At 38.7% G+C, this 27,451-nt stretch overlaps 1 protein-coding gene across 5 annotated transcripts in view; it reads left to right on the top strand.

Moving 5' to 3' along the window:
- The window catches only part of nbeab (neurobeachin b), a 201,460-nt gene that overhangs the window by 21,658 nt on the left and 152,351 nt on the right, over positions 1–27,451 (top strand). For all 5 annotated transcript variants that reach the window (XM_026191617.1, XM_026191619.1, XM_026191618.1 and 2 more), the window contains exons 2-4: positions 25,056–25,287; positions 26,945–27,045; positions 27,278–27,373. In XM_026191617.1, the coding sequence (XP_026047402.1) occupies positions 25,056–25,287; positions 26,945–27,045; positions 27,278–27,373 (429 nt within the window). The remainder of the gene's footprint in view (positions 1–25,055; positions 25,288–26,944; positions 27,046–27,277; positions 27,374–27,451) is intronic.

Raw genomic sequence — 27,451 nt, 5'->3', positions numbered from 1 at the left:
TTGCAAAAGGGTTAAAACAACAGTACAGACACTAAAACAGCAGTCTGCATGTTTTTTTAAGCAAGAGAATATTTATAGAGATGAGTTACCTAACTGCCATGGTCACAGAATGTCATCAGAACACTGTGTGATAAAAGATAACTCATAAATCAACATGTGGTTTATCTGAAAGATTGCATGGAGACATGTTTGGTAAGTTCATCTTGACACAGAGAAGAGGAGTCTTAAAATTTGCTATCGCAAGTGCAGTTCCCAGGCCTAGGTACCTGCTAATTACGTCTAAATAGCATGCAAACCCTAAAATTAGATTCATTCAAACCAGAACACAGTGTTCTTGAGTGGTTTATTAGTACAATTAAGCTGGAGATATTTTGTGCCAGAATTTAAAAAAAGCTACCAAGACCTAAACATGGTCAAGCGCTCCAATGCAGTGGCTCAAATTAGATTAGGTGACAGCTAGCAGGCAGCCACTGGCTACAGCTGTCTGTGTCAGCATCAACTTGTCAGTCAAAGCAGCCATAGCCCTGCATAATCTTAGTCCTTTATCCAATTAAAATGGGTGATTATGTAAAAAATTCAATGAACATGGGTAAAATAGGCATTTGCCACCTGTTTTATCCATATCAAACACAATATTAAATTGAATCATCAATGCTGTCATCCCTGGAGAGTGTTCTGATTTTGATTTTCTCTACAAGAGTAGCCTGTATATTTTTTAAAACTAATGAGACGAACTAAATGACTTGAAATCCACAACCACACTTAAGACCTTTCAATCTCTCCATAGTGCTGTTTCTGAAACATGTAAAAGCAAAAATAAGTTGCATCTGTTTTCGGCTGGCAGCAGTGTAGCTAGAGCAAAGCTAGTTTTTGGTTGGTTAATTAGTGTTCTTTTCCCCATAATATAATTATAGCTGAATTCATTTGCTTTTTCTCCTCCATTTCTGGAGGTAATTGCTGTGCTTTCTGGGGATTAAGTGAAGGGCTTCACACTGTGGGCAAACTCCACTGTTGGCACTGTAGTGTGACTCTGCTGTTTCACAGCCATCTGGCTCCTCTGTCTGTCTAGACCCAGGTTGTTTTACCACACCCCAGTCCATCTTGAATTTATAAATGGCCATAAATTCTGACAGGATCTAATAATTCCACATGATTTCCATCTTAAATTTGCAGTCATTCCTACAGTATTTGGTTGTTTAGCACTCCAAAAAGTATTCACAGTATTTGTGGATTTAATTAATTAATTAATTAATTAATTCTGTACCCACACTAAAACCTACTGTCAAGAAATGAAAACTGGGATTTATGTAGAGCTGATGCTTTTTCATTGATTTACAATTACACGCTCAAAACTGAAATATATGGTAGCTTAATCCGTAATGGTCTTCTTATTGGTAGTTTTTAAAACCTGTCTGACATAGCTCACAGTATGGTTAGCAGTATATATGTAAACTAAGATTATTTAAACACAGTTTCATTACAGGACTAAAAGATGCTGGGAAATGAGTGGGAAATACTGGTGGCTGCTTTTGAATGGTACAAGCTTTTGTCTTTGTGTAAACTTTGCCAAAACAAATTAGCTGGCAAATTACTGTTCCCACTTGATTCCAGCTCATGTTTTGAATATGACACGGACATGGGAAATTAAAACAAATAAAATATATTATATATATATTTTTGTATTATATTGTGAACTGAAGCACTCCCAAAAGTAAATTTGAAACCATCCATCGTTTTTCAAGTCCGGCCTCCTATAAATCCCGGAAGCTGAGGCATCAAACATAATGAATGTAACGGTGCAAAAGTACTACACTTATTTTTTTTGTCTCATTTTACTAATCTACACACTTCTTCCTCACGGACTCAATAAACAAATACCACAGTTTGTCCATTTGAGCTATTACATATTTTTGAATATGCATATGCCCTGCAGAAGGATTTGCAGACAGCGTGCTGTCTGCAGTTTGTCTGGAATTGATCAGTGTATGTGAATGAGAACGATGCATTGTTGACATTTCTCCCATTTCAGTGAGCAGCATTCTGCTCAGCAGCCTCATGACGTTAGGCAGATTGAAGCTGACAGATTGTGTTGATGCAAGTAATTACACACTAGATCAAATAAGACCATAATAGAGCCATCAATCACTGTGCTGCCAACATACCACACTCATGCAGTAGGCATGTGTTTAGTTTTCTTAGACAGTACAGTATTAAACTTGGTCAGGGTTTTTTAGTTCAGTATTAAACTGCCGTCACGTTTTCAAAGAATCTGTTTACTCACTATGTGAATTCAGCTGTTTCTTAGTTGATATTTTTGTTGGGGGGGTTCGTACAAGTTGTTCCTTCAACACTTCAATGCCACGAGATACTCAACAGACACTTTCCATGCACATGATTTCAGCTTGTTCACACTGTCTTTGTTTTTTTTTTGGGGTGTTTGATAACCTTTTTGACATTCAGCTGGAGAGAAAAGTGAAAAACACTTTGTCTCGCTCGATATAAACTGAGCATGCACTTGACTGTGTTGTTTTATGTTTCTGTGGCTTGGTTAAGAGGAGCTTTCACAGCTTGTAAAACTCTGCTGTAGATGATTGTTTCCCTCTGCATCTCTGTCCACGGTGTCTATTTATGGTATCACTGATTATTACATATGCCCCATAGCTGACAAAAAGGCACAAATTTTGTGCTTGTGTAGTCATAATGTAAATATTCTCATGTTTCAATATGAGATGTGCACATAGCCATGCTTTTTCTTTTGTCCACTCAAGTCAGAGCTGAATTATTTATTTTCTCCCACCATGAACGAGACTCTCAGGGTTGAGGTAGAGGTTGAAATAGAAAAAAAGTCTTGCTCTTTCCCTCCTTTTTTTTTTTATTTTTAAATAGCTTCACCAAGTGAATGAAACAGATTGTGCACTAAAGCTGAACTACAGTAATGTAGGTCCACATTGTTATTAGTGATTTTAGCTAAAGCATGGAATAGCTGCTTGATTATATGAATATATTTTCTCCCTCCATCAACAACGAAATAACAAGTCTGTTTTTTACAGTCTATACATGCCCGCATATCAGAGTGGAAAAAAGCTTCTTTGACTAATTGAAAAGTAGTACAATAGCAGTATAGAGTAAATGTTTTCTTTTTTTTTTTTTTTACTAAAAGCACTTCATATAAAATATTTTTTAATGAAAAGCAGAGCTAATGCAGTAGCAAGAATACAGAAATGTTTCAGCGAGGCGTGTAATGTTCTTTTTGTCAAAAGTAGGTTGGCGCTAAAATGCCTCGTTAGGTTTAAAAATTTTATTTAATGACAGCACTGACAGTTCAAATGGGTTTTTTGTCTAGAAAACAATCTCCAGATTATGCAGTCCTCATCAGCTCATTGTGTTTATCTTTCTCCCTCACAGCTGTTTCACAAAAAGAAAAACAAACTATACACCAATACTGCAATACCTGGTCAGCCTTAGACAACTGGAAAAATTAATGATATGTTAATTAAAAATATCTTTTTGGCTTAAAGATATGCTGGAAATGTAAAAAATACATTGATGTTTGTGTTCAGATATTGATCAAATATCATCTTCTCCTTTGTTGCCATGTTAATAATGATTGATTGACTGTCATTTTTCCTTGTGGCTCAGTTTAGTTGCATTTTCTTTGATACACAAATTTTTTTTTTACTGTTCTATTTATGTCAAGTGTGAGGGTTTATATTAGCACTTGCATCATCACTCCTTTTTGAATGAGCAGCATTTGAGATCCACTGTGCTCAGCTTCAGCGATTTCATATTCTACCTAGCCTGAGAAATGAATCATGGATGATCCCAGCACGCAGTGATAAAGCCTTTTCTAAGGAGCAGAGATTTCTTCATTTTCCTTACCGCGGCTACATGACCATTTCTGTTATGGGAGGATTCTACTTCATGAGTGCTGAATTTTCATGTGAATTTCTTTTTGTGATGTGCACAAGTCTAAAGTCTAGTATTTTGTTATTATAAAGCGACCATTTTGGAGGATATGGGGGCCAGTGTGGAAAGGGATTTGTCCGTTTTTCTTTGGTTAATGTCGGTGGATTTTCCAGGACTGACAAGCCACGCTGGTGGAGCAAGCGGTAAGCGGTGGAGTAATTACACCGCAGGACCGTGAGGGAGACAGGCAGAACTGCTTGGATTCAGAGGTGTTGAGAATGGCTGAAGTGGCCTGGCCTATCATGAGGGGGGTGATGGAGTGGTGAAAGAGGGCAGCTGGTGCTTAAAGAAATGGCAAGCAGTGAGGACAGTTTGTCAGTGGAACCATGACCAAGATTGGAAGAACAGTATTTTACAGCATACAGACTGACAAGCAACAGCTTACTTACAAGTGTCACTCACAAAAGATTGCCATAGGCCCCTTAGTTGTTTTGGAGGCAGGCTTGCAACTCCCATACCCACTCTGACACTCACATTTGCTTATCATTTACCCAGGCTACTGCTTAGTTTTACCTGACTAATAGAGTAAAAGGGTGAAGCTTCCTAACAAATTCTCTACATATAATTGACCAGAATATCATGGCTATTAGACTAATTAACAGCATTAAGTGACTGCAAGCCATCATTCCCATTAGTTCCGCAGCATGATGTTGACTGAGAAGCCTTTGAAGTTCCCATGAAGATGGTAATATACCTGCAACAAGAGACAACAGGGTATCATACTTGACCCCCTGCCTCATCCCGATGTTAAATATGTAAAACTCCCTGCTCACTGCTGCTACAAAGACTCTTGTAATGAGCTCAAACCTCTCATTAATTGTCCTTTTCCACTGGCTGTTAGAGCACGCTCTAACTAGTGTCTAGTACATAATGATGTGTATACAACCAGAGTCCCGATTCATCTAATACTCACCTGCCACCCCCAGGCTTTTTGTGTTACCGCCGATTGCTGCAAGACCTGGTGTAAACTCACTAGAAAGCCTTCATAATATTAAGCAAAATCCAGCTTTTCCTGTAATTATAGCTGCAACATTGCTACTTTTTGACAATGTAATAGTTCCATTTAATCAATTATTAGAGATGGTGTTTGGAAAGATTACATTAAATACGCATTACATTTAATATGGTATGAGAACACTAATGTTACAGGAGATGAGAGCCTTTGTTGGACATCTCCGATAGCTGATGCAAAAGTCTCGGTTGGCTGAACATGTCAGGAATCTCTGGCATTAGAATAACAGGCAGTAAGGGTTTGGTTGGCGGTACATTTAAATACAAATTACATTAAAGGAGAGAAAGATTAGGAGGATTTAAATGTACATACCCCAGGCATGTATCTATGTGCGTGGGAATGAGAGATAAAGCATCCTTGCCTTTTTTTCCTCTGCTTTGGTGCTCTTTGATGCTTATGCATGCGTTAGGTAGTAAACGTGTGAGTGTGACAAGTCCTTTATTCTTCTTATTTACCCTTATGAATTTTAATGGGGTAAATATATTCCTTCTTTATTTACTTAGGTAATTACCTCTGTGAGGAAAGGATACTTGTACCAGTGAAATATTTGATATATTTGCACTAAAGTTCAGGGTAAAGCTACACATATATTCATTCATTCACATATATTCATGTGATTTTCATGTAATTCAAGGACTTTCAAGACTTTACAAGAATAAACCTCAGCTCAAGGTTCACATCACTTCTCCACAATAACATCTACAGTCCTCTGAACATGGAAAAGGATTCTAGTGCATGTATTTTACATTATATTTTCTTTTTTTAAGTATTGACTGTGTGTTTGACGGTGTTATTACTATGACATCTAGTTTTTTGTTTTATTTTTTGCTGTAAGAAACCAGTGAGGGTTGCTGTCAGAGTGTGATGAATTGTCCGTGAGGAAACAACGTCATTAGTGTTGTGGTCAGAGAGAGGAAGTGGGAGATTGCTGCAGTAAACACAGTGGACTGTTTCCACCACTTTCTTCCTCTCCTCTTTGGTTCTGTGACCTGCATACTGATCTCGGTTTTTTTAACCTAGAGGACATCTTGTCCCTAGCCTGGTAAGAGAAGTGACACAGGACAGAGTGAAGAGCTCTCTGCTGTCACAGTCTTTTCATCTTATGCTGTTTTTTGCCTTCTAAAGGCCCATCTCAAGCTTTTCTGTTTTCTGTCCTCCCTTTCTATCTCTGCCTCTGTCTGCATTGCAGTGTACTTTTCTTCTCTCTATCAAGCAGAGATGTTTATATCAGCAGTGGAACTTTAAAGTCCTCTCCCTTTTCTCTCTCACTCCTTGTCCCTCCTCCTCTCCTCTCTTCTCCAGATGGAAGCTAGCAGCACATATTTCTGGATGGATGCACCTTGCAATATACGAGATATCAGGAGAGCATATGTTTTTTGACAGCACTATTCAGCAGGAGGAAACTGTGCAGACTAATCACAAAAAAGATCAGTTGTGCTAGTCCCCAGCTGTCTTTCATTGTTGATGTAACGTGATATTTTTCAAATATGAGCTTGATTTCAACCAAATCATATCTCGAGGTCAGTAGGCTTAATACAGGCTCACAAGTGTTGCTTCATATTTAGTGTGCCTAATTAACTGGGAATTAGAGGAGCACTTTTGATGCTAGTGTGTTTAGAGATGCAGAGAAAGATGCTTTTGTTTCCCTTGCCTGTGTTATGTGATTGCATGGAATATGCTGCAGTGCAGGGCACAGTCAAGGTGACCACATAGTGTAAAATTGATAAGTGAGTTATTGTATGTGCCAGTTCACAGTTTTTGGACAATATGGTATCTCAGCATTATTTCCTTAGACTTACAAGTTGTTCCTGTTTAGATGATTTATGACACATTTTTTGCATTGCTTGTCAGATTTGACCTGCAACCATTTATTGATAACAACATTTTTAGATGTTGGGCTATACGCATTTTCTCTCCAGGGTCCTATGCGGTTATAACTGTGTCAGACTGTATGATGCTCTGTGACAAGCACTATCATTCACTCAGGCTTCTTAGTAGCTATGTTCACAGTGCAGGCTTTTTCCGTGTGCAAGATATATTTCCTGCAAGATTGCCTTTTAATTTTCTACCTCTCCCCCTCTGGAGAGGTGAGCACTTCTCCTGTTTGACAATTCCAAGCATTTCAAGGGATTAGAGGAACGACCACATGATGCAAACCACCAGAATAGTAAACAGGCCGGCGTTGCCACACAGTAAGCTGTGAATATGAGATAGGGAAAGCAGTGTGGCTTGGGGAGTTTTACCCTCCCTTGCACTCAGACTGCCTTTCGACTAACTGCCCCACTGAGTGTGGCCAGCTAAAAGGTGTGATTAATTAGTAGAGTGGAACAAAGACAAAGTCTTTTCATAAGTGCCATTCAAAAGCAAACAGACCAGCATTACTAGGCTTTGATCTCCATTTTAGTTTTTGACAGTCAGGGTGCTTTAAAGTTCAAGACTGGCCGCAGATGAAAGGCCTCACTTCTATGTTCATTGGCTGCTCCACATGACAGCGTTTGGCATGGAACTGACTAGTAGAGGCTTGACAGCATAGACACTGCATAAAAGTATTTTACACATTCATGAATCCATGGAAAGTAAAAACTCCACGTTACAAAGCTAAATCTGCCAGTCTCGCTTAAAGGGGACCTTCCCGTATGGCACGTCAGAAGTCTTGCTCTGATTCTTCAACAGGTTTTCATAAGAAGGGAGCTGTCCTCAGTGCTGAAATCAAGACAGGCAGCTGGTGTCAAGGGAATCTCACTGCTCAAGTGCGTCTTTTTCATTGCAGTAATCATCCATTTCATACCCTCCTCGTAGACTGAATCATTCAGAAGCCTACGACTTTGCTCTTAAAATTATTTAGGTTACTATTACCCGATGAGCTTTGGGGGGTTTTCTGAGGGGAGAAAAAATGGTTACTTGTTGGGGAAAATTTGACATTACAGTACTATTCTTTAGTTTTACCTTCAAACTCAACCTTCAACCTTCTGGCTTTAGTAATATGAGTAACTAACTAGCAGTTGTCCTTTAAATGCTTTATTTCTTTGTATGCTTAAAGATCACCATATAATTTGATAGGTTAAACATGGTTAAGTATGTTTGTTAAATTATGAATAACCACAGTGTCTGCAAATTAAATATCTGGTTGTACTATTAAGTGGGAAAAAAAGAAGTGGGACACAGGACTAAATGGTTTTACCACACCTTGCTTGTATTTCCATTTATTTCCTTTTCATGTTGATGGCACTAAGGGTCATGCTATTAACTTAGGTAGGAGCACGAGCAAATAACCAAACCTTTGCAAATTGCACCTGCTGCACTTTTTGAGATTCGCTACATTTAAATTTTCAGTAATTTACCAGCAGAGATGATGAAAACACTGGATGAGTTCACACCTTTCCGGAGGTAAGGTCTCTTACTGTTGACAGTAGCAGAGTTTTTTAATATTCAGTTCAGGTTCCTGTGCCTCTGTGGTCTTTTTATGTGATTGAAATAATTGTAGCAGCTGTGTCAGTTAGGGAAAATAGTTTGAGGCACGGAAAACGAGGCAAAAGATATGAATTCGAGATCTAAATTGAAAAATATCTGTGGGTGTGCTTCTGTGAGAGAGGACCTTTGGACATAATTGTGTTTCCAGGAGTAGGAGTTCAAAATACAATCTGTTTTTTCCACTATTACTTCTTGTTCTTTCAGTAAATTCCTTTTTTTTCCTGTTAATAAATGGACTCTTACAGGATGAATGAATTGACATATTGCTGATGATGTGGTAGACCGTCCAGGACATTTAATTTAATACAGCTAGACACTGCCAGGATTAGTATGAGATGAAATATATGGGGTCCCAGTGATGCATGATAGGACACAGTTACTCTGCCGTGCACAGAAAATAAGTGGATGAGATGAGGAGATTCACAGCTTTTTGTCAACTGTATCTGGATACTAAAGTCAGATACAGCACACAAAGCCTTCCAAAACTGGCCGGTTGCCATTTCCCTTCCAATCCAGGAGCTTTCTTTGAACTTCTCTGTTTTGTTGTTGTTTTGTTAATTAATTAATCTTTTACTGCAGACTTTGTGTGAATTATTTTTTCTGCTTTTGCAGCAATGCATACTTATCTTGAGAAAATAAATCAGTAAAGCAAGAATGATTAAATGAGTAGAACAAATTTATGTACTATGAGCTTGAGGAAGTCTCACTTTTTTCCAGTTTGGTTTCCGTTTTGAGTCCCAGTGTGAGGCTGAAGGGTTCCATGTCTGAGCAACAGTGACTTGTGTATGATTGCTGTTGTCTTGCCATGACTTGCTATTCTAACGCAACCCGTTCAGTAAACATATTGGCTCATGGTCCTCTCTGACAGCCTGTCCACTTTACTTACAAAAACAGTAGCTGAAGGTTTGGCTTAGACTTTGAAACACTTCAAATAGTCTGGTCTTCTCAACACCTAAGGTTATCCGTTAGATGTCAGTAGTTTTACTCAAGTTATGCTGTTAAGATCAGGAGGATTGTTTGTGTATTTATTCCAAATTTTCCAATTTCTCCATAATTCTTTTTTTGTTCACTCCTTGCTGGTACAGAACTGTTTTATTGTTGCACAGATTCAACAAGGTCCAACATTCCTCTGAGAATTAGGTCCGTATTGATATGATAGTATCACACAGCTGCCACAGATCTGTTAGTTGGATATCCATGATAGAAATCTCCCATTCCACCCCATGCCAGAGGTCCTCTATTGAACAGAGTTCTGGTGACTATGGGGGCCATTTAAGAACAGTGAAATGATTGTCATGTTCACAAAGTTTGAGCATTGTGACATGGCGCGTTATCCTGCTGGAAAGAGCCAGCAGATGACGGGTACACTGCTGTGTTGGACATGGTTAGTAACAACACTCAGGTAAGCTGTGGAAACAAGTGATGCTTAGTTGGTATTAAAGGGTTCAGAAACTGCCAAGGGAATACCCCCCCACACTATTATACCATTAATGTAAGATGGATCCATGCTCTCATGTTTTTTAAGCCCCGACCCGACCATTTGAATGCTACAGCAGAAATCGGACCACATTGTGTTTTTAGTTTTTTATTTCGTTATTATTTTCAGAAGAAAATTATTGGTGAACAATGTTAACACTGTGTTGGAGTTTGTTACATTGAGCTGTGCACATGTTATGTTCTATTCTCATATCCATGTCAATAATTTATGAAAATAAAAAGGATTGGCAATGTTGCAAATAAACCGAGGACCTGGGTTCAAAAATAGGACCTTCTGTGTGGCGTTTGCAAGCTTTCCCTGCCTGTATGGGTTCTTGCCAGGTACTCTGGCCCTTCCAAAGAAATGCACGTTAGGTTACCTGATGATTCTGGATTGGTTGTAGGTGTGAATGTAAGCATGAATGGTTGTCTGTCTTTATGTGTTAATGCTGAGACAGTCAGGTGACCTGTCCTGGATCTACCCTGCCTCTCGCATTTGGATTGGTTCCAGCACCACTGCAACTATGAATTGGATAAGTGGAAGATAAGGAATAAAAGGGTGGATGTTTTACATTATAAGTCTGGATTTCACAGCTGAGTATTGTTACACCCCGGCCTAGGCAACCGGAGTGCAACACGAAAAAAAGTAAAAATAAAGAAAAAAAAACACACAAAAAACCCCCACTAAAGCTCACCACCAAAATCCCAAAACGAAAGTATCGACAAATCTATTTTACAGCTATTTACAACAAACTATTTATTTACAACAAAACACCAAACTATTTACAACACGGGGGAGATCGCGACCATGACACACTGAAACACAGGGTTTAAATACATAGAGGGAGCAATCAGGAAAATGGACAACAGGAGGGAAACACAGCTGGGGCAAATTAGAACTGACGAGACAGGGAAACGTAATCTCAAAACACTAAGATAACACAGACTTTCAAAGTAAAACAGGAAACACATAACAGTCACGCCAAAAACAACACACCGACAACACCAAAACGTAACAGTTCCCCCCACCCAAAAATCAAACATTTAACACCAAGTGAAAAGTTTGATCCAGACAGACGAAGCCGATGAAGGCTGGAGCGGTCCCACTGACCCTCCAGCAGACGACAAAGGCTGGGGCGGTCCCCGGACCCCCCAGCGAAGGCAATCCCGGACGAGCCCCCATATGTTACACCCCGGCCTAGGCAACCGGAGTGCAACACGAAAAAAAGTAAAAATAAAGAAAAAAACCCCCCACTAAAGCTCACCACCAAAATCCCAAAACGAAAGTATCGACAAATCTATTTTACAGCTATTTACAACAAACTATTTATTTACAACAAAACACCAAACTATTTACAACACGGGGGAGATCGCGACCATGACACACTGAAACACAGGGTTTAAATACATAGAGGGAGCAATCAGGAAAATGGACAACAGGAGGGAAACACAGCTGGGGCAAATTAGAACTGACGAGACAGGGAAACGTAAACTGAAAACACTAAGATAACACAGACTTTCAAAGTAAAACAGGAAACACATAACAGTCATGCCAAAAACAACACACCGACAACACCAAAACGTAACAGTATTAAAGATAAAATAAAAATAATGATGAATTAGAGAGGCTGAAGTTGAGGGAAATGATACTGAAAATATTCAGCAACAAGAGATTTTCCTATTTTTTTTCCCTTGTGTAAGAGTTAACCCTGTTGACAGCTGAGTCTCTGTTCATAAAACTCTCGATGTTTCTCTAGTCCAAATATTAATGTTCTACTTACATTTGGCCTGATGGAAAATAGCTGGCGAAAGGCAATAAAGTTGGCAATTTTGTATATTCATGAATTATAAAATGTTTCAAATAGCAGTTGTCTCAAAAACTGAATGGATCACAGATGAGAGGTATGGTCATGTAAGTGTCTGCATAATTTTTGATTTTTAGTGCTGAAACTGCTAATATTGCTAAAATATTATAATTCAAATGAAAAAACAAGCAAACGGGAAAATAAAATTTTGCTGCAGTCATCTTTCTGCAGCAAACTGTCATTGACTATAAAGAAAACAATAACTTCCACTCTCTGAGGCTTTCAAAATAAGATGAGGGTGCTTTAAAAAGTAATGATATGAATGAATTTTATTTATCAATGAACTTGCAGTAATCTGAAGAAATCTAGAACAGATCAATATTTGGCAAGGGCGCTCTTTACCTTTAACGCAGTACTATTTCTTCTTGGTATTTTTGCAGAGAATGTTTTGTTAAGTACGTTGAGTGTTGTTCTGGTGATTTAGGGTGTCTCTTTGTGTACCGCCAGACTGTCCCAATGATGTTCTTTTTTTAAGATGGTGGTTAAATGTTAGGACTTCCATCATGCTACAAGTGAATCTGGGGCTGATAAGCCTGAAAGTTAAATGCAGCTTCTATATCTTGGTAGTTAGGGTGTGATTTGTATCTACCAGCCTTCTGCTAGAAAAGTAGAGCATTTTTAAATGATCACATTTTTTATGAGTTACACATAATTTTAATCATGATAAAGCTGTCAGTGTCGTTAGTGATGCAGCTGTTCAAAAGCATTAAAAAGCTGATTTATTGTTCCAACAGTAAAATAAGTTTTAGCCTTCCTATTTAAAAATAAATATTGAAATGAATAAAGAAAACAAAGAAATTGCTGCAGCTTTTGAGCCACTACCACAGCCATAATAGCAACTTACCAGCAATTTGTACTGTGAAATGTAGTTTACATTAGGTTAATTAACTGTCAGGAATAATTTAATGTTGATAGGTCTTCCATGTGCAAAACACTATAGTGAGGCAATTAGTGTTCAATTATATATTCCAATCAGCATATTGGACTTAAAAAATTAAGCAAAGCAACATTTTCTGGAAATCTTGCCTTATATTTTATATTCTTTTACTATATACAAGTAGCCAGAAATCAGAGAAACAAATCTTTGTGTGTGTTGGTTTTTTATTTCTGATATGTCGTGAGTTTGCAAACCCAGCTGATAATGAGAAGGTATGAAGACAAACTTGTCACTGAACTGACAAGCAGATGTTTCCAGATAATAAATTCAAAAAGGATCTGTTAACTAAAGATTTTCCACGATCCTTGCCCCTGGCTTCCCTCTTTGACTGAATGATTACGGAGCAACTTTCATCATCATCATTTCTGAGGGCTTGTTAGCCCCATCTGTATGCTGCAAGTGCCCAGTTCAGTGAAGCATAAACACATAATCTTTAAATCTCTGGCACTGTTTCCACAAACACGAGCCGTCCTGATGTCATAGTCACTGTCTGGTCACATGTGAGGACTGCGTCAGTAATTCAGGTCACATTCTCTCCAGACCTCCCAGTGCATGTACCTAGTTTAGATTGGATGCATGTATTGCAGCTGTATTCAGAAATGGTGACATTAAAGGTTACTTGAAAACTTAAAAATTTATTTTACAAGCTTAACGTAATTGCCTTTATGATTTAAGCACATTCCCTTTTGATTATGTCACTGTCCTCTGAGCTGTGAGAAAACAAATATTGCCAAATTTGTCCACCACTGTCAGACATTTGGATGTCAAATATAGTCTTTCTTTGTATCCACACTCTGACTGTACATGACATGAGATGTGCTCCGAAATTCAGACACACCAGGTGGCTGCTGTCGGCTACATGTTAGACTGAGCCTAATTTTTGGTGAAGGAGAGGAGCCTCCCCAGGTGTCACACAGAAGTTAGTTGGTATAATGCAGTGGGTGTTATGCGGCCTGTATCCTCTCATCTGTCTAGATAGTGCTTCTCAAACATGAGGTGTACTTTCAATTATGAAGCAAACGTGTGCTTCACAGTTTGCGGCAAGATAAGAAATGATTGGTTCAAACTTTTTCCAGATGGATATGTAATTCAATTCCATTTTCTTTATATAGTGCTAACTCGCAAAAACAGTCATCTCAAGGTAAGGTAAAAACCCTGGAGTATTAGAGAGAGAACCCCAATGGTCTGACACCAAGAACTTGATGATGATGATGATGATGGTGATGATGATGAGGAGGAGGAACAGGAGGAGGAATGACTTACTTTAACGGGAAGAGAACTTGAACCTACTGATCTACCGAAGTGCCAAAAATGTCTTGTTGATGCTATATGTCAGTGGCTAGATTGGCATGGAGCTGATAGGGCAAAAGTAACTCAAATAATTGATATAACCAAGGTATATCAAGTGGCATCTCTGACTGTAAAACATATCAAATCTTGAAGCAGATGGACTACAGAAGCAGAAGACTACACTGGGTGCCACTTCTGTCAGCTAAGAAACATATTAAACATTACAGTCTACTTTGGTGCCTTTGCTGATGGTGCCCATCCCTACGTGAACACGGTGTACCTCTTCTGCCTGCTGCTTTCAGCAGGATTAATGTGCCATGTCACAAAGTTCAAATCGTCTCAAATTGGTTCCTTGAACAATGATTTCACTGTACTTAAATTCACAAGATCTCAATCCAACCTTTAAGATGGGAGGGAACAGAAGATTGAGATCGTAGATGTTCAGCTGACAAAACTGCATTAACTGTGTCATGCTATCATGTCGACATAGACCTAAATCTCTGAGTAACGTCACCAGCACCTCATTGAATCTCTGTCATGAAGAATTAAGGTAGGGGGAATTAAGGAATTAAGGTTAAGAGTCCAACCTATTGCTAGCAAATCATTCCTGGAAAACTGATTTCTTTGTTAGCATAAAGTAATCAATTTTCATTGTGAAAAAGGGGAAAGAGGTTACTTTAATGAGGAAGTCATAGCATGAGGCTTGGAAGACTTAACTGAAATCCGAGCTTTCCCCAACAAAATTCTTACAAGGTGTTTTGTTTTTCTATTTCCTTTCCATATGGGTTTGCAAAAGAGTCTGACTCTGTTTGGTTTAGCTGTAGCATGAAATCAGAGATGAGTGTGTTTGCAATATCCCTGCAAATCTTCCCTGTATAATTCAGTAAGCCAAAAGGCTTGTATTAAATTTTTGGCCTTGGTTAAATAGACACAGTTTTCACATGGTTGCATGATGTGGCAAAGCAAATATGAATCGTGATTGAGTAGAAAATGAGGAAGTGTTCCACTCTCTCAAGCATGCCAGGACTAAGATATGGTTCTCTGCCACTATGAGACTTAAGAGACTGTCATATTGATTTCAACTCCTTTTTCTCTTGTACTGTAGTTTAACCATGTGTTTAGTCAGAGATGGGACTTGCTCTCCCAAGGAAACAATATTCAGTGTGGACAGAAGGATGGTGCTGTCAATATGACTGTAATTTGTATGCAGCATTATCTCGGAATCCGTACTCCTTGTCTGACATTAGTTGTGCAAATTATGCACCGTTTGTGTCTATATATCAACAGTCTAGCACAAAAAATGTCGTGTAGTGTGAATTTTACAGTATTTTGAAAATGTTGAATGTGGCGTCTGATGTCTCCCTGCAAGCTTTAGACAATGATTGCCTTTTAAAGGGAGAAAGAATAATTATTTTCTCCCTTGCAGACAGTCCGCAGCACTGTTGTGTGCTTAACTCATCAGTGAAGCAGAGAGGATAGGGGCATTAGTATGGCCATTAGCATAGTTCAGCATTGATGTGAAGGCCATTCATCAAACTCAGTGGAAGCACAGAAGCAATAAACTAATTTCTTACATTTTTGACACTCCCTCCTCCAACGCTTCTCACCCATCTGCCTTAAATGGCTTGACCTTTATTTTGGTGACATTTTCAGACTAAAGAAAGAATGGCCCTGAGTGGGCTTCCAGCTCAACTCTTCAGAATTGTTCCCTGGAGTGGCAGCACCATTTTGTCGCAAGGCACGGCGGCATTTGCATAACATCTTGATCCATTTTTCTTTTCATGTCATTTGTTTCGGCACATTGGAGAAAGCCTAAAAGCTAATATGGTTAGCAGTTTGTTTTTTGCACATTTCTTTTTCTCCAAGCAAGAGAAATTCTCTTGTATGAATGGTTTCCCAAATTAGTTTGACATTTCGTTTTTGAATATAGTTCTCAGCTTAATATTGTTTGTAGTTCCATTACGACTTGGAGAGCTCTAATTCTGTATTTTCTATCCTCATTTTATCTGCAGAGGTGAACCCCGTTATCCAAATTCATAATCTTATTTCTGTGGTTCAACTGTGACTTTTTACTTTTTATCATTTCCATTCTTTTTCTTTTTTAATGCAAGAACACCAAATTAGCATATTTGTTTTCAGAAGTAGAGAATGCTTTTTACCTTCCTTTTCGGTTCTCTTCTGTATTTGTGATACATTATTCAAAATACAGACACTTGAAAATTATTCATTATTTCTTCAATGATATTTTTCAAAATAGACTGTGGGTCTAAATCCAGACTTATTCTTGTGTTTTGTGTGAATGGATTGTGCTACCATTACATAACACTCTCTTTCATGTCCGTTATTATTTCACACTTCTGAGATTTATTTGTCTTTTTCTCCTTGGTGTTTAAAAGTATATATATTTTTGCAGAAACCATGAAGAAATGAGCAAAGTTATTGGGTGAAAAAAACCCAAGTATGCTGCTTGAATATTGTATTCTTCATTTAACTCTCTCTGGTGCTGTTAAGCACTTGGCTGGGGAATGGTCAGTTTGTTGTTTCCTCCTCTTTACTTGTGCATGCCACATTTTTCATCATCCCCTTGACTGCATTGGTTTTTCAATAGATGGGAGCTGCTGGCTTTCCTAACTTTTGTAGTTGAACCTTACCAGAGTTTGTCTTCCAGGTTGTGACCCTGGAATAAGCCACAACAGTACACTGACCTCCAAGCAAAATCTGCGATGGTATCTGCTTTTTTTGTTTGTTTGTTTTTTTATATGTGTGATGACTTGCTGGTTGTTACCAGCACCAAACATTATATATATATATATATATATATATATATATATATATATATATATATATATATTTTTTATTTATTTATTTATTTATTTTTTGGAGCTTCATTCTCCAACTTTTATGCATCATGAGCACTTCTTTTTAGCCTTTTTGTGCAAGTTTAAAGTAGTTCTGAATTGGCAAACTCAGCATTATCAATCCTGTGCATTCGATGATTATGAAGGTCCCAGTTAATTTTTTAGGGATAAATACAATGGTAACCAATTTTATTAACAGAATGGACAGTATCTGTGTGATCTTGAAGACTGCATAAATTTGTCTTTAAACCAGGGGCACTTCTCATTTTATCAATTTAAAAATATCAGGGAGGATATTTGTACTCTCCACATCTGCTTTCAAGCGACTCCGTCACTGCAGCAGTCTTTGTAAATAGGACATCACTTCTATTTATTTTCACCCAATTTAGTGGCCACTATAGACTTCCCTTGGAAACTGTCTCAAGTCCAGTCATTGCTGCCTGTCACCATGGCGACAGTAAGCCTCTAGCCCTGGCCTAATCAGAAGTAGTTGAAAGTGGGGGGATTGTCGAGGGCTCAGATGTAACTCTTAATACTGTGTCTCATGGCAATGACACACAAGTTGTTTGATGGAAAAAAGTTATTTAAAGGTATTTAATTGAAGTTCATATAACCCTGTCGCACTAAAAGAGAGTGTCCACTGGGGTAAGTAACGGACACCTTAATTGCTTTCAAATTTTTAGCCATGCTACCAAGTAAAATAAATACCTACTTGGTGGACTGCATATCCCATCATCCCATTACAGTAAAAAACTTACAAACTTCTTAACTTTATGGAGTTTGCCTTGTGTCGTCATGCTTGTGTGAACTCTGGCTTTGTCCCACAGTCCAAAGGCATGCATGTTGATTTACTGGTGATCCTAAAAAGGTGTGCATGATAGCATGAATGATTGTCTGTTACTCTGTGTTCCCTATGATAGACTGACAATCTGTCCATGATGCTCCCCACCTTTTGCCCATTCACAGGTGGGATAGGCTCCAGTCCCATTAATAATAATAATAATAATAATAATAATAATAATGGATACTTTATTGATCCCCATGGGGAAATTACTTGTTTTTCTCTGCATTTGACCCATTCACTCAGTGAAGCAGTGGGCAGCCCACTAAGCAGGCGCCCGGGGAGCAGTGTGTAGGGACGGTACCTTGCTCAGGGGTACCTCAGGGTAGCCGTTAAGTGGATTCGAACCGCCGACCTTCCAATCATGGGGCGACCACTTTACCTACTGAGCTATCCCTGCCCCCTATTATGACCCTGGAATCCATAAGTGGTTAAGAAAGTGAATGGGTGGCACAACAATCTCTGCTGGGTTATTTGTAATTTAATAGGAATATCAGTCTATGCAGGTCAGCCAGATGGAATTACTGATTGCATATATTGTGGTGAGCAGCTTAGTGATGCGCCAGTGTGCTTGAGTGACTGAGAGACATTATTACTACTCCTTACTTCACCTCTGGTTTGTGAATGGAAAGTCTTTCTCTTGATTTTGAGGCGCTGTATAGTGAAAATAGCTAGCTGTCACTCACCATCCTGACATCTGACAGCCTGAGCTGCATCCATACGAGTTAGAGCCTAATTAAGGTGGTGTTGCTCTCCCGACTCACATTGTAGTGTTTTCATAAGCTTCCTCTCGTTTTTATTTTTTTTCAACCCATCGACCTGGCGCTGCACTGAGCTTCTGGGCATCTTAATAGTCCCAGGCAGATATTCTTAATTGAAATTATATGTTTAGCCATAGCTACAGGAAGCAGGTTTTCCCCTTCCATTGGCCCTTCCCCTGAGAATAGGTAAATGACTGTCTGCAAAACCCTGATTTTTAAGCACAATGGGTACTTGTGAATTGTTGGCTGCGGAGTTTTCTTCTCTCAATTATACCAGGCTTCCATATGACTAAGACTTTCTGTACAGGTGGATGTACATGTGTCTGTGTGTTTCTCTGCAATCCAGTGCTCTCGCACTATGCAGAACATTTATGCCTCTTTGATGTTGAACCATGGCACTTTCAAAGAAATGTCAAATGATTCAGTTCCATTTAAGTTTGTATTTGAGTGAAAACAAAGTGAATACAGGTTGGTAGTTGCACAGAGACTATAATAAATACTAAAGATGAAACTTGATATTCTGACTCAGAACTGCAAGACAGACCTTAACACTCAAACACCTAAAAGTCTTCAGATGGAGCCCATCCTTTCTTAGAATCTTCCCTTTAGTGAGACGAAGCGGCAGAAAGGAACATGTGATTAAAAGTGACATTATTTGGATCCTCCAAAGGACACATACAGAAATCAGAAACATTATTTATCCAAAAGGGAAAAATAATAAAATGTCTGAAAAAAGTTGGTGCCTGTAATAGTTTTTTTTTTAATTTTTTTAAACCTATTGCTTTAAATAATTTTATTTAACCTTTTTCCTATAAAGACAGCATACCTTTTAGTATTTTTTTCATAAATGTAGCTAAGTGTGAAATCACTATGTCAGTGGCAACTGTGATTAGGTGTACAACCCTGATTGACAGTTCAGCTTTACAACGATATCTGATCACATCTCAAGATAAGACTTGAAATAAGGCTTAAAGAGTGCAGAACACCATTTGTCTTTTTTCCCCCCCATATTCATACTGATGGAGGTTTAGATGTAATTTCCCATAGCCAGACTGATATTAACCACCTTTAGCAACCTTGAATCTTCTTATTTATAACACTGTTTTTTAACAGGGCTTTAATGATTCAATAAATTCATAGACTCTTTAAACCACTAAAGCCACTGGCTTGCTTTTTTGACATAGTAGTTAACTTAACCAGTTTCTTTCAGTTTGATGATGTAATTGTGTCTGAATTTTTGATGGTTGTCTTTTACAAAGCTGGAGTTTGACAGTGCAGATTAGCGATCGTTGAGTGTCAGTGGGAAAGGATTTGGCAGAGGAGCTCAGTCTCACCAGCACACTCAGACACCCTTGGGTTTAAATATGGTAAACAAAACAAAGCTACCAGTGCTCTATCATTGGGAATCATCAGGGGCAGAATGACAGTTGCAAAATAAATTAGAGTACAGTCACATCCTCTCTCTGTTTCCTTATATAATAGTGTTTTAGATGGGTCCTTTAAAGCAACACTATATGGGCAAAAGTATTCAGGTGTTTTCAGTCCCTTTGCCATGCAGACTGCTTTGATGAGAATGGGTCCTTTCTACAGAGCTCACTGAATTTGACTATGGTACTTTAACAGGTTTCCATTGTTGCAACAAGTCAGTTAATTAAATTTCTTTCCTCTTACATATTCCACAATCGACTGTAAAGTGGAGAAGTCAGACAGGTTGAACAGGAAGGTTGCTGAGCACAAATGTATTGGAGATTATGTATCGGAATTTCAGGAGCAGGACCACGCCTCCAAACACTCTCCTTCCTGTTGTCATCTACATGGGTTCCCCCACTTCTGCAAGCTGTTCATTCTCGTTTACGTGTCCCACCCTCCCTCCCTCCTTGTTCTCAATTCTTTAACTTTTCATTTCTATTTAATGCGTGGGGATCTGCCAGGCCCCTATCGAGGCCTTTCCCAAACCACAGCTCAATTCATGTCAAAGCATTCACTTTTACCTATTAAAATGCTGTCAAACCTAAAATGAGGACGGGGACCCAGCTAGTGAAATAGTTAAATGTGAAATTCTCTCTATGTTGATTGCAACGGGTATGTAATTTGTGACAAATTAATAAAGTTAGGGTCGCTGTATTATCAGAAACAGATTGCATGTAACAGATTTGACGCAGAACAGACTCAAACAGAGTGAAAAACTAGAACACAACTGGTTGCAACAGTAAAACATGATTATTTTTAAACTGCAATGCCACATCTTAGTAAGGACTCATAAAGACCTACACATGTTAGGAAAATCTGTGTATCCTGTTTGTCTGGGGGAGAAAAAGGATTTTTAAATCACCAAGTATTATATTGGTATCTGTCTTAATAATCCTACCTACATCAATTATCTCATTATTTTTGCCTCTTCAGGTCTTTAAGCAGTGCACACAGTATTATAGATTGCATTAGCTATCATTTTAGATGGTATTGGACAGCATTAGAGACTTAACAGTGATCATTGGAAGGAGCTATTAGAAGTGTTATGCTTTCATTTCACTCTATAGGAAACTTTAGACATGACATTTTCTTTCATTCATCGGTGTAGTGGACATGCCTTGAAGTGCCTTAATTACTTAAGACACTTTTTCTTGACTTATGAGCACAACATGCTCTTCCGTCTATCACACTTTTTGTCTCGTTTGTGTTAGTCTTTTGTGACAACCCCTGACAGACCGGATGGATTTATTGGAGAAAACAACCTTCAGGCCTTTCCAAAGATTTTCAAGCAAATTCACCTCCAGACCATAGCTGGTGTCTTGATCACTGGGCATTAAGACACATATCACGTAGCATCTGCAGCACTGTCTTTGCTATGTGCCGAAAGGTCATTGTCATGCTGAAAGGTGAATCCTTCCTTTGAGGTCATCTTTCTTGAAAGATGTTTCGGCTTTTATCTTTGTTTATGGTTGCCTCACTACTACTGGTTATGCTGGGACCATCATCTTCTCTGCTAACCAGGTGACGAGCAACTGCAGTTTGTTTCCTGTTTATTACCCCCATGGTGTTCAGGCTGGTGTTCCGAGGAGAATATTTTCTGCTCCTGCTGTCAATTTTGCTATCATTAAGAAAACTCCAGGGAGGCTAAGATAACCATTTAATATAGGAGCGGGATCTATCTAGCTACTCTTCCAAGAAGGTCTAATTAATGTAGTGTAGAGCTCTTTTGGCAGGTTTTCCATCATCACAGCCAGACCCAGAAGTTCTTTTACACCATCTAAGCCTAAGGAAATACATTTTTTAGGGGCCAGTTATAGTCGGTTTTTCCATGATAGCAAGCCTTTGAATGACAGTGGAAACTACAATTGGTCTTAGGAGCAAACACCAAAAGCATCATCTCAGTACAAACCAGTAATTTTGCTGTCCACCCATGTCAAGTCTCCAACAAAGAATCACCTGACCTTTTCAGAAGCTGAATAGGGACATATCAAACACAACTGTAGAGGATGACTTGCTGTAATTTACCACAAATCTTTGCTGTCTGTACTCCCTTTGTTTTCCCTGTTTTTCACTTCAGCTGTGTTGTGTGCATCTTGCCGTGTTTGCAAGCAGGACATTTTCCTTACTCACTTGATGTAACTGCTTGTTTTATGTGGAATAGTAATACTAGTTTGGTTTTGCTTTTTAGCAACAGTTTGTTGCAATTTTATGTTTTCTGCAGCATTTCCTTCTAAGCTTGGTCATTTACACTGATTATGGGGTTTGCATCTGAAGCTAAGCAGTGTTCAAACTGTGCATTGATGTTGAATTGAATTTTTATATGGCTGAGATACGCTGTGCTGTCCACCTGTTAAGTGTGTAATCAGTGATTCAATGTCTTTATGTGCCTCTTGTAAGATAATGGGTGAAAATTATTCTGAGGAACCAAACCTGCAATTACTTCACTTCTCGGGATTGTGACATGCCTGTGAATAGTGTGATTAATGGCAATTGCACTTAAGAATTATGAGGTTTAGTCTAGATTTTATGGCTTTTTTCCCTCTTATTGCATATGCTCGTGGATGACGAACATCATAGCGACTAAAAAAGGAGTCTTTTGTCTGATAATAATTTACTGACAACCTTTGACAGCATTTGAATTGCAGGAAGTTGCTTTCATCATCAATCTTTTGATATATTGTTATTCTTTATGCCTCAAACAACCACACATTAAAAATCACATAAATGCATTGTGATCTTGGGTAAACCTCATGCTGTAAAGACACAGTCACAGTTCATAAAAGAAGGGAACATGGCAGGTGCTGCATAGACTGAACTGTTAAATTTTCTCAATACAATATCTGTTGACATCATATATGATTAAGCATAATGCCAATTTTTTTTCTTTGTATTATTACACTCACCACTTCATTAGGTACACCTATTTAATTAACCTGAACAAAACGTATCTAACCAGCCAATCACATGGTAGCAAATCAATGCATTTAGGCATGAAAACATAGTCAAAATAATGTGTCAAAGTTCACATTGTCCATCAGAATAGAGAAGAACTTTCCCCTGAACCATCTTTCAAACTGCTTCGAGCTGTTAGGAGCAATCTCTCAAATAACCCCTGGTTACAAACAAGTTATGCAGAAGAGCATCTCTGAATGCACTAAAGCCTTGAAGCAGAAGGCTGCACCATGTGCCACTGCTGTCAGCTAACAACAGGAAACTGAGGCTACAGTTTGCACAAGGTCACCAAAACTGAGCAATAGAAGACTGGAAATACGTGGCTTGGTCTGATAGGTCTTTGCTTTCTTGGATGGTATGGTCAGAATTGGGCATTAACAACATGAAAGCATGGATCTATAATGATTTTGCTGGTGTAATGGTGTACCAACTGAGCATCATTTAGAAAAATCACTTCTATGAAATGGTGACCTAAGCTTTCCATCAGTCTGTTAATGTCCAAAACCAGTTAACCTGGATCTAGACTTACACAGACGTGTTACAGCTTGTTTGGGTTTATAGAGTTTATAGAATCGTCTGTGCCCCCCCCCCCCCCCCCACCACCACCACCACCACCTGTGTTTTCAAGCTGTGAATACCTGCAATTGTTAGCATCTCACTGATCGATGTCTCTGTTTTTTGTCAAGAAGACTGATCGACCGATGAAGAGGTCTGGTTTGAGAATGGTTTTCTAAATATGTTGACAAGTGCTTTTTATTTCATTTTTTTAATGTTAAGAATTATTCTACCATTTATAGTTCTATGATCTCCACATGTGCAACAGCTGTTAAATGTGGGGAGATGGCAACAAAGCACGACCAGTAGACCAATAAGATGTCATGGGTAAGCTTTTGGTCATTTATAGCAAACGTTTCCTTAGGAAGTCTATTGACATAAAAGACTGCCTGAACCATCTGCTCTGTAGGAAAGTTAACATTGCTCTCAGGTCATTGTTTGATGATGCTTGATAGGAGGACTTATATATTGAGTCCCTTTTATGTACATAATACCAAATAGCATTACATATGAATGTTCCCATTATGAATTTTTCCATTTCCTGCAATTATTTTTTTAATAACTGTGGATGCTCTTGTTGTGTTGTGTGTAAAGCTATTGTGTGAACTCTTGTTGCAATACAAATAACTCAAAGTGGGCCAATAACGATAACTTTTAGCCTCAAACCTCAGCCAGACTGTGTCTGATGAAATTGTGTTTGTGAACAGTTTACTTTTTGTATGCACATCAATGTGTATTTTACCCAGAGAGAATATGTACATTATTGTGCAGGGTTTTTCTATATTTTATTTTATCGGCACTCGGAGCAAAGACTGTCATTCAGAACTTGAAGTCCTAGCAGCCCTGAAGCGCACATCATTGTAATGTAATTGTGCCAAGATCTGATGATGATGATTGAGGTGAGGCCTTATTTATACCTCCATGGACTAGTCTTTCTCTGCTACTGTAGGCAGCTTTTGCTCTCACCTAGCTATTACCTGTCAGTCACAGTAATGTGCATTGGGTATCTAGGTCCATTTTCCACCTGCTTGCTTTGATGCCCACCAGCAGGTTGTTGACAACACACTCCATAAATACCATGCCCTTTTTTAAAGGGCTAATTTCATGCTTTTTGGTCTCGAAGAACTGCATTATCGATTGCACTTTTCTACTTTCTTAATAGTGATTATCAATTGTGTTTTAAATGGAGCAGTATAGTTATAGTGGCTCCATCTGCCTTCTCCTTTTATTTTGTTGTATGCCAGCTCTATTTTCATGGGTGCTTAAATTCTGATCGAAATCTTGTAGAAGGAAAAAGATTTTCACTTTCTCTTTCCAGTTCTAGCCCTAACCATCAGTGTAGTGAAGTGTAACATTTATGAAAGGATCCTATTAGTTAATGTCCCCCCTAGGGGGAAAAAAAAAAAGGTGTGTGTGGGGGGGGGGGGGGGAGGGTTGAAAGCTGGGTCAAACAGTAGTGTCCAGTGTATAAATTTAATAAAGGTTGCTACTTGCTGGACCATTACATTAACATAGAATAAACTACATCTTAAGCAGAATGTGAAAGGCATAAAAATTCAATCTCTTCACACATTTTCCTTCTGTCTCACCTTATTTTGCAGTTGGTGGGTGGTGAGTTTGATCTGGAGACCAACTTCATTATCCAAGATGCGGAAAGCATCAGCTGCCTGGTGGAGCTGCTGGAGCACTGTGACATCACCTGCCAGGCTGAAATCTGGAGCATGTTTACTGCGGTCCTTCGAAAAAGTGTTCGAAATCTGCAAACGAGCACTGAAGTGGGCCTTATCCAGCAGGTGTTGCTGAAAATGAGCTCAGTGGATGACATGATTGCAGGTACGATAACGATATGATTCTGTCTTCATTTTTTGCCTGTAGTAGACGTAGTATGTGTGTTTTGTTTGGGGTTTTCTTTGTTGTTGTTGTTTTTTTCAGATGAATTGATGGTAATGAATATGATGTTTATATCTAGAAAGTACATAAGAATGCCTGTTAGGATTTAGCTTCAGTCAAAAAGACAATTTCTCTGTACTTTTTGCTGAAGGTTTTCGTAAAAAAAAAAAAAGGCGACTTAGCCCTAAATTTTATCCAAAACAGTTCTATAGTAACATGATTAAAAAATATAAAAACATCAACAAATTTCTTCAAAACCAAGTAGTGAAGACAACAGTGTACTTGATGATTCTCATTGAAAATATGAAGGAAATTAAGTGTGTATGGGGATTAGATTTTGTTCAGTAATTTAGCAAATCCACACAATTCTTTTGACACATCAGTTTTTGGGAAAAGTCACAATAGCCTTGAACTGGGTCGCCACAGTTGATCATCTGCCTCCATCTCACCCTATCCCCGTTTGCATGTCCTCTTTCACTACATCCATGAATCATCTTGCCTGTGATCTTCCTCTTTGCCTACTCTCTGGGAGCTCCATATTCAACATCCTTTGTCCCTTTTCTTCACATGTCCAAACCACATTAGCCTTACTTCTCTAACTTTGTCTCCTCCTAATATACTTTATCTTACATAGTATAAAAGAGGAAATGTCTCTCCTGGTCATTCACATTGAAAGTCTTAGCTGCTTCCACCTTCTTTCCCAATCTTTTTGTCAATGCCACCGCCTCCAAACCATACCTCATAACAGATCTCGCTATAGTCTTATAAACCTCCTTTTTCATTCTCGCTGCTATACTTCTGTCACAACTAACCCCTGAAACTCATCTTTGCCCACTTCACTGTACCTGCACTCTCTTTTTCCACCTCTCTTGTGTACTGTCCATTGCTTTGGATGTTTGATCCCTGGTATTTAAACTCATCTGCCTTCACTACTGTTCACTCCATTGCATTCACGCACATGTATTCTCGTTTCACAAAAGCACTTAATATTAAATATAAACTACTGTATTTTACTGTTTACTTATCCTGCAATATTTTACATGTATTGGTTAGAAACTAAAGTTTTGGGGTTTTTTTGTTGCAGAGCTTCGAATAAAATACAGACGTAATTAAAATGTGGTACCAGGATTATATTATATCTTTTTGATAACACCTTCAGGTAGAAATAGACACACAAGGATGTAGAAACAACTGAGCTCAGAACCCCTCAGTCTTTGAAGATTAATGTTAGAGATGAGTTTTTTGTCACTGCGGTTTTGTGTACTGAAGTCATTGTCACTGACATGCTGGGCTGTGCAAATTACACCCGTACCCCATCTTACTTCTAAATTATGCTTCAGATGATGAAATTAAAATGCATTTTCGCTGCAGTGTTCCAAGTCATTCTCCATGCAATTTCGGCTTTTCTGTGTTAAATATAAGAATTTCACGGACAATGAACTGTAATCTAAAGTAAAACTGTTTCCATTATCTCAGATGTTCAGTCATATGAATACTTTTCCCCATGAGAAACTCCAGGAAAACCTCCAGCGTGGATGAATTATAATATCAGCAAAGTGCAGCTGCATGTGATGTGTTTATGTTATCTTTGTCTTTAAAGATTTGCTAGTGGATATGTTGGGAGTACTGGCCAGCTACAGCATCACAGTGAGGGAACTAAAAATGCTCTTCAGCATGTTGCGAGGAGAAGGAGGCCTCTGGGTGAGTAATACCAGGACGAGCTGTACATGTGTGTGATTGTTTGACACTGTCACTGGAGTCGCCTCAAGAAACCCATCAACACTGATCGGTCTGTGGCTTGTTCTGTAATTGACTTACTGTCGAATGATTGGATGAAGTAACTGAAAAGCTATTGAATGTCTGCTGTCCAGCCAGCCACAGAGAAAGCCTTGCTGTCTTATCTATACCCTTTTTATCTTTGCCACCTGTGCAGCCGAAGCATGCAGTCAAAATGTTGTCGGTGCTCAATCAGATGCCTCAGAGACACGGTCCGGATGCCTTCTTCAACTTTCCTGGTCGCAGCGCAGCAGTAAGCTTTCAGATTGTACATTCTGCCATGAAGCAGTTTTCATACATGCATTGCAAGCATGAACTTTTTTGCATGCAC

Source organism: Astatotilapia calliptera, chromosome 14 (assembly GCF_900246225.1).
Source record: "Astatotilapia calliptera chromosome 14, fAstCal1.2, whole genome shotgun sequence".
Classification (NCBI taxonomy): domain Eukaryota; kingdom Metazoa; phylum Chordata; class Actinopteri; order Cichliformes; family Cichlidae; genus Astatotilapia; species Astatotilapia calliptera.
This window is presented reverse-complemented; position numbering and strand designations above follow the sequence as displayed.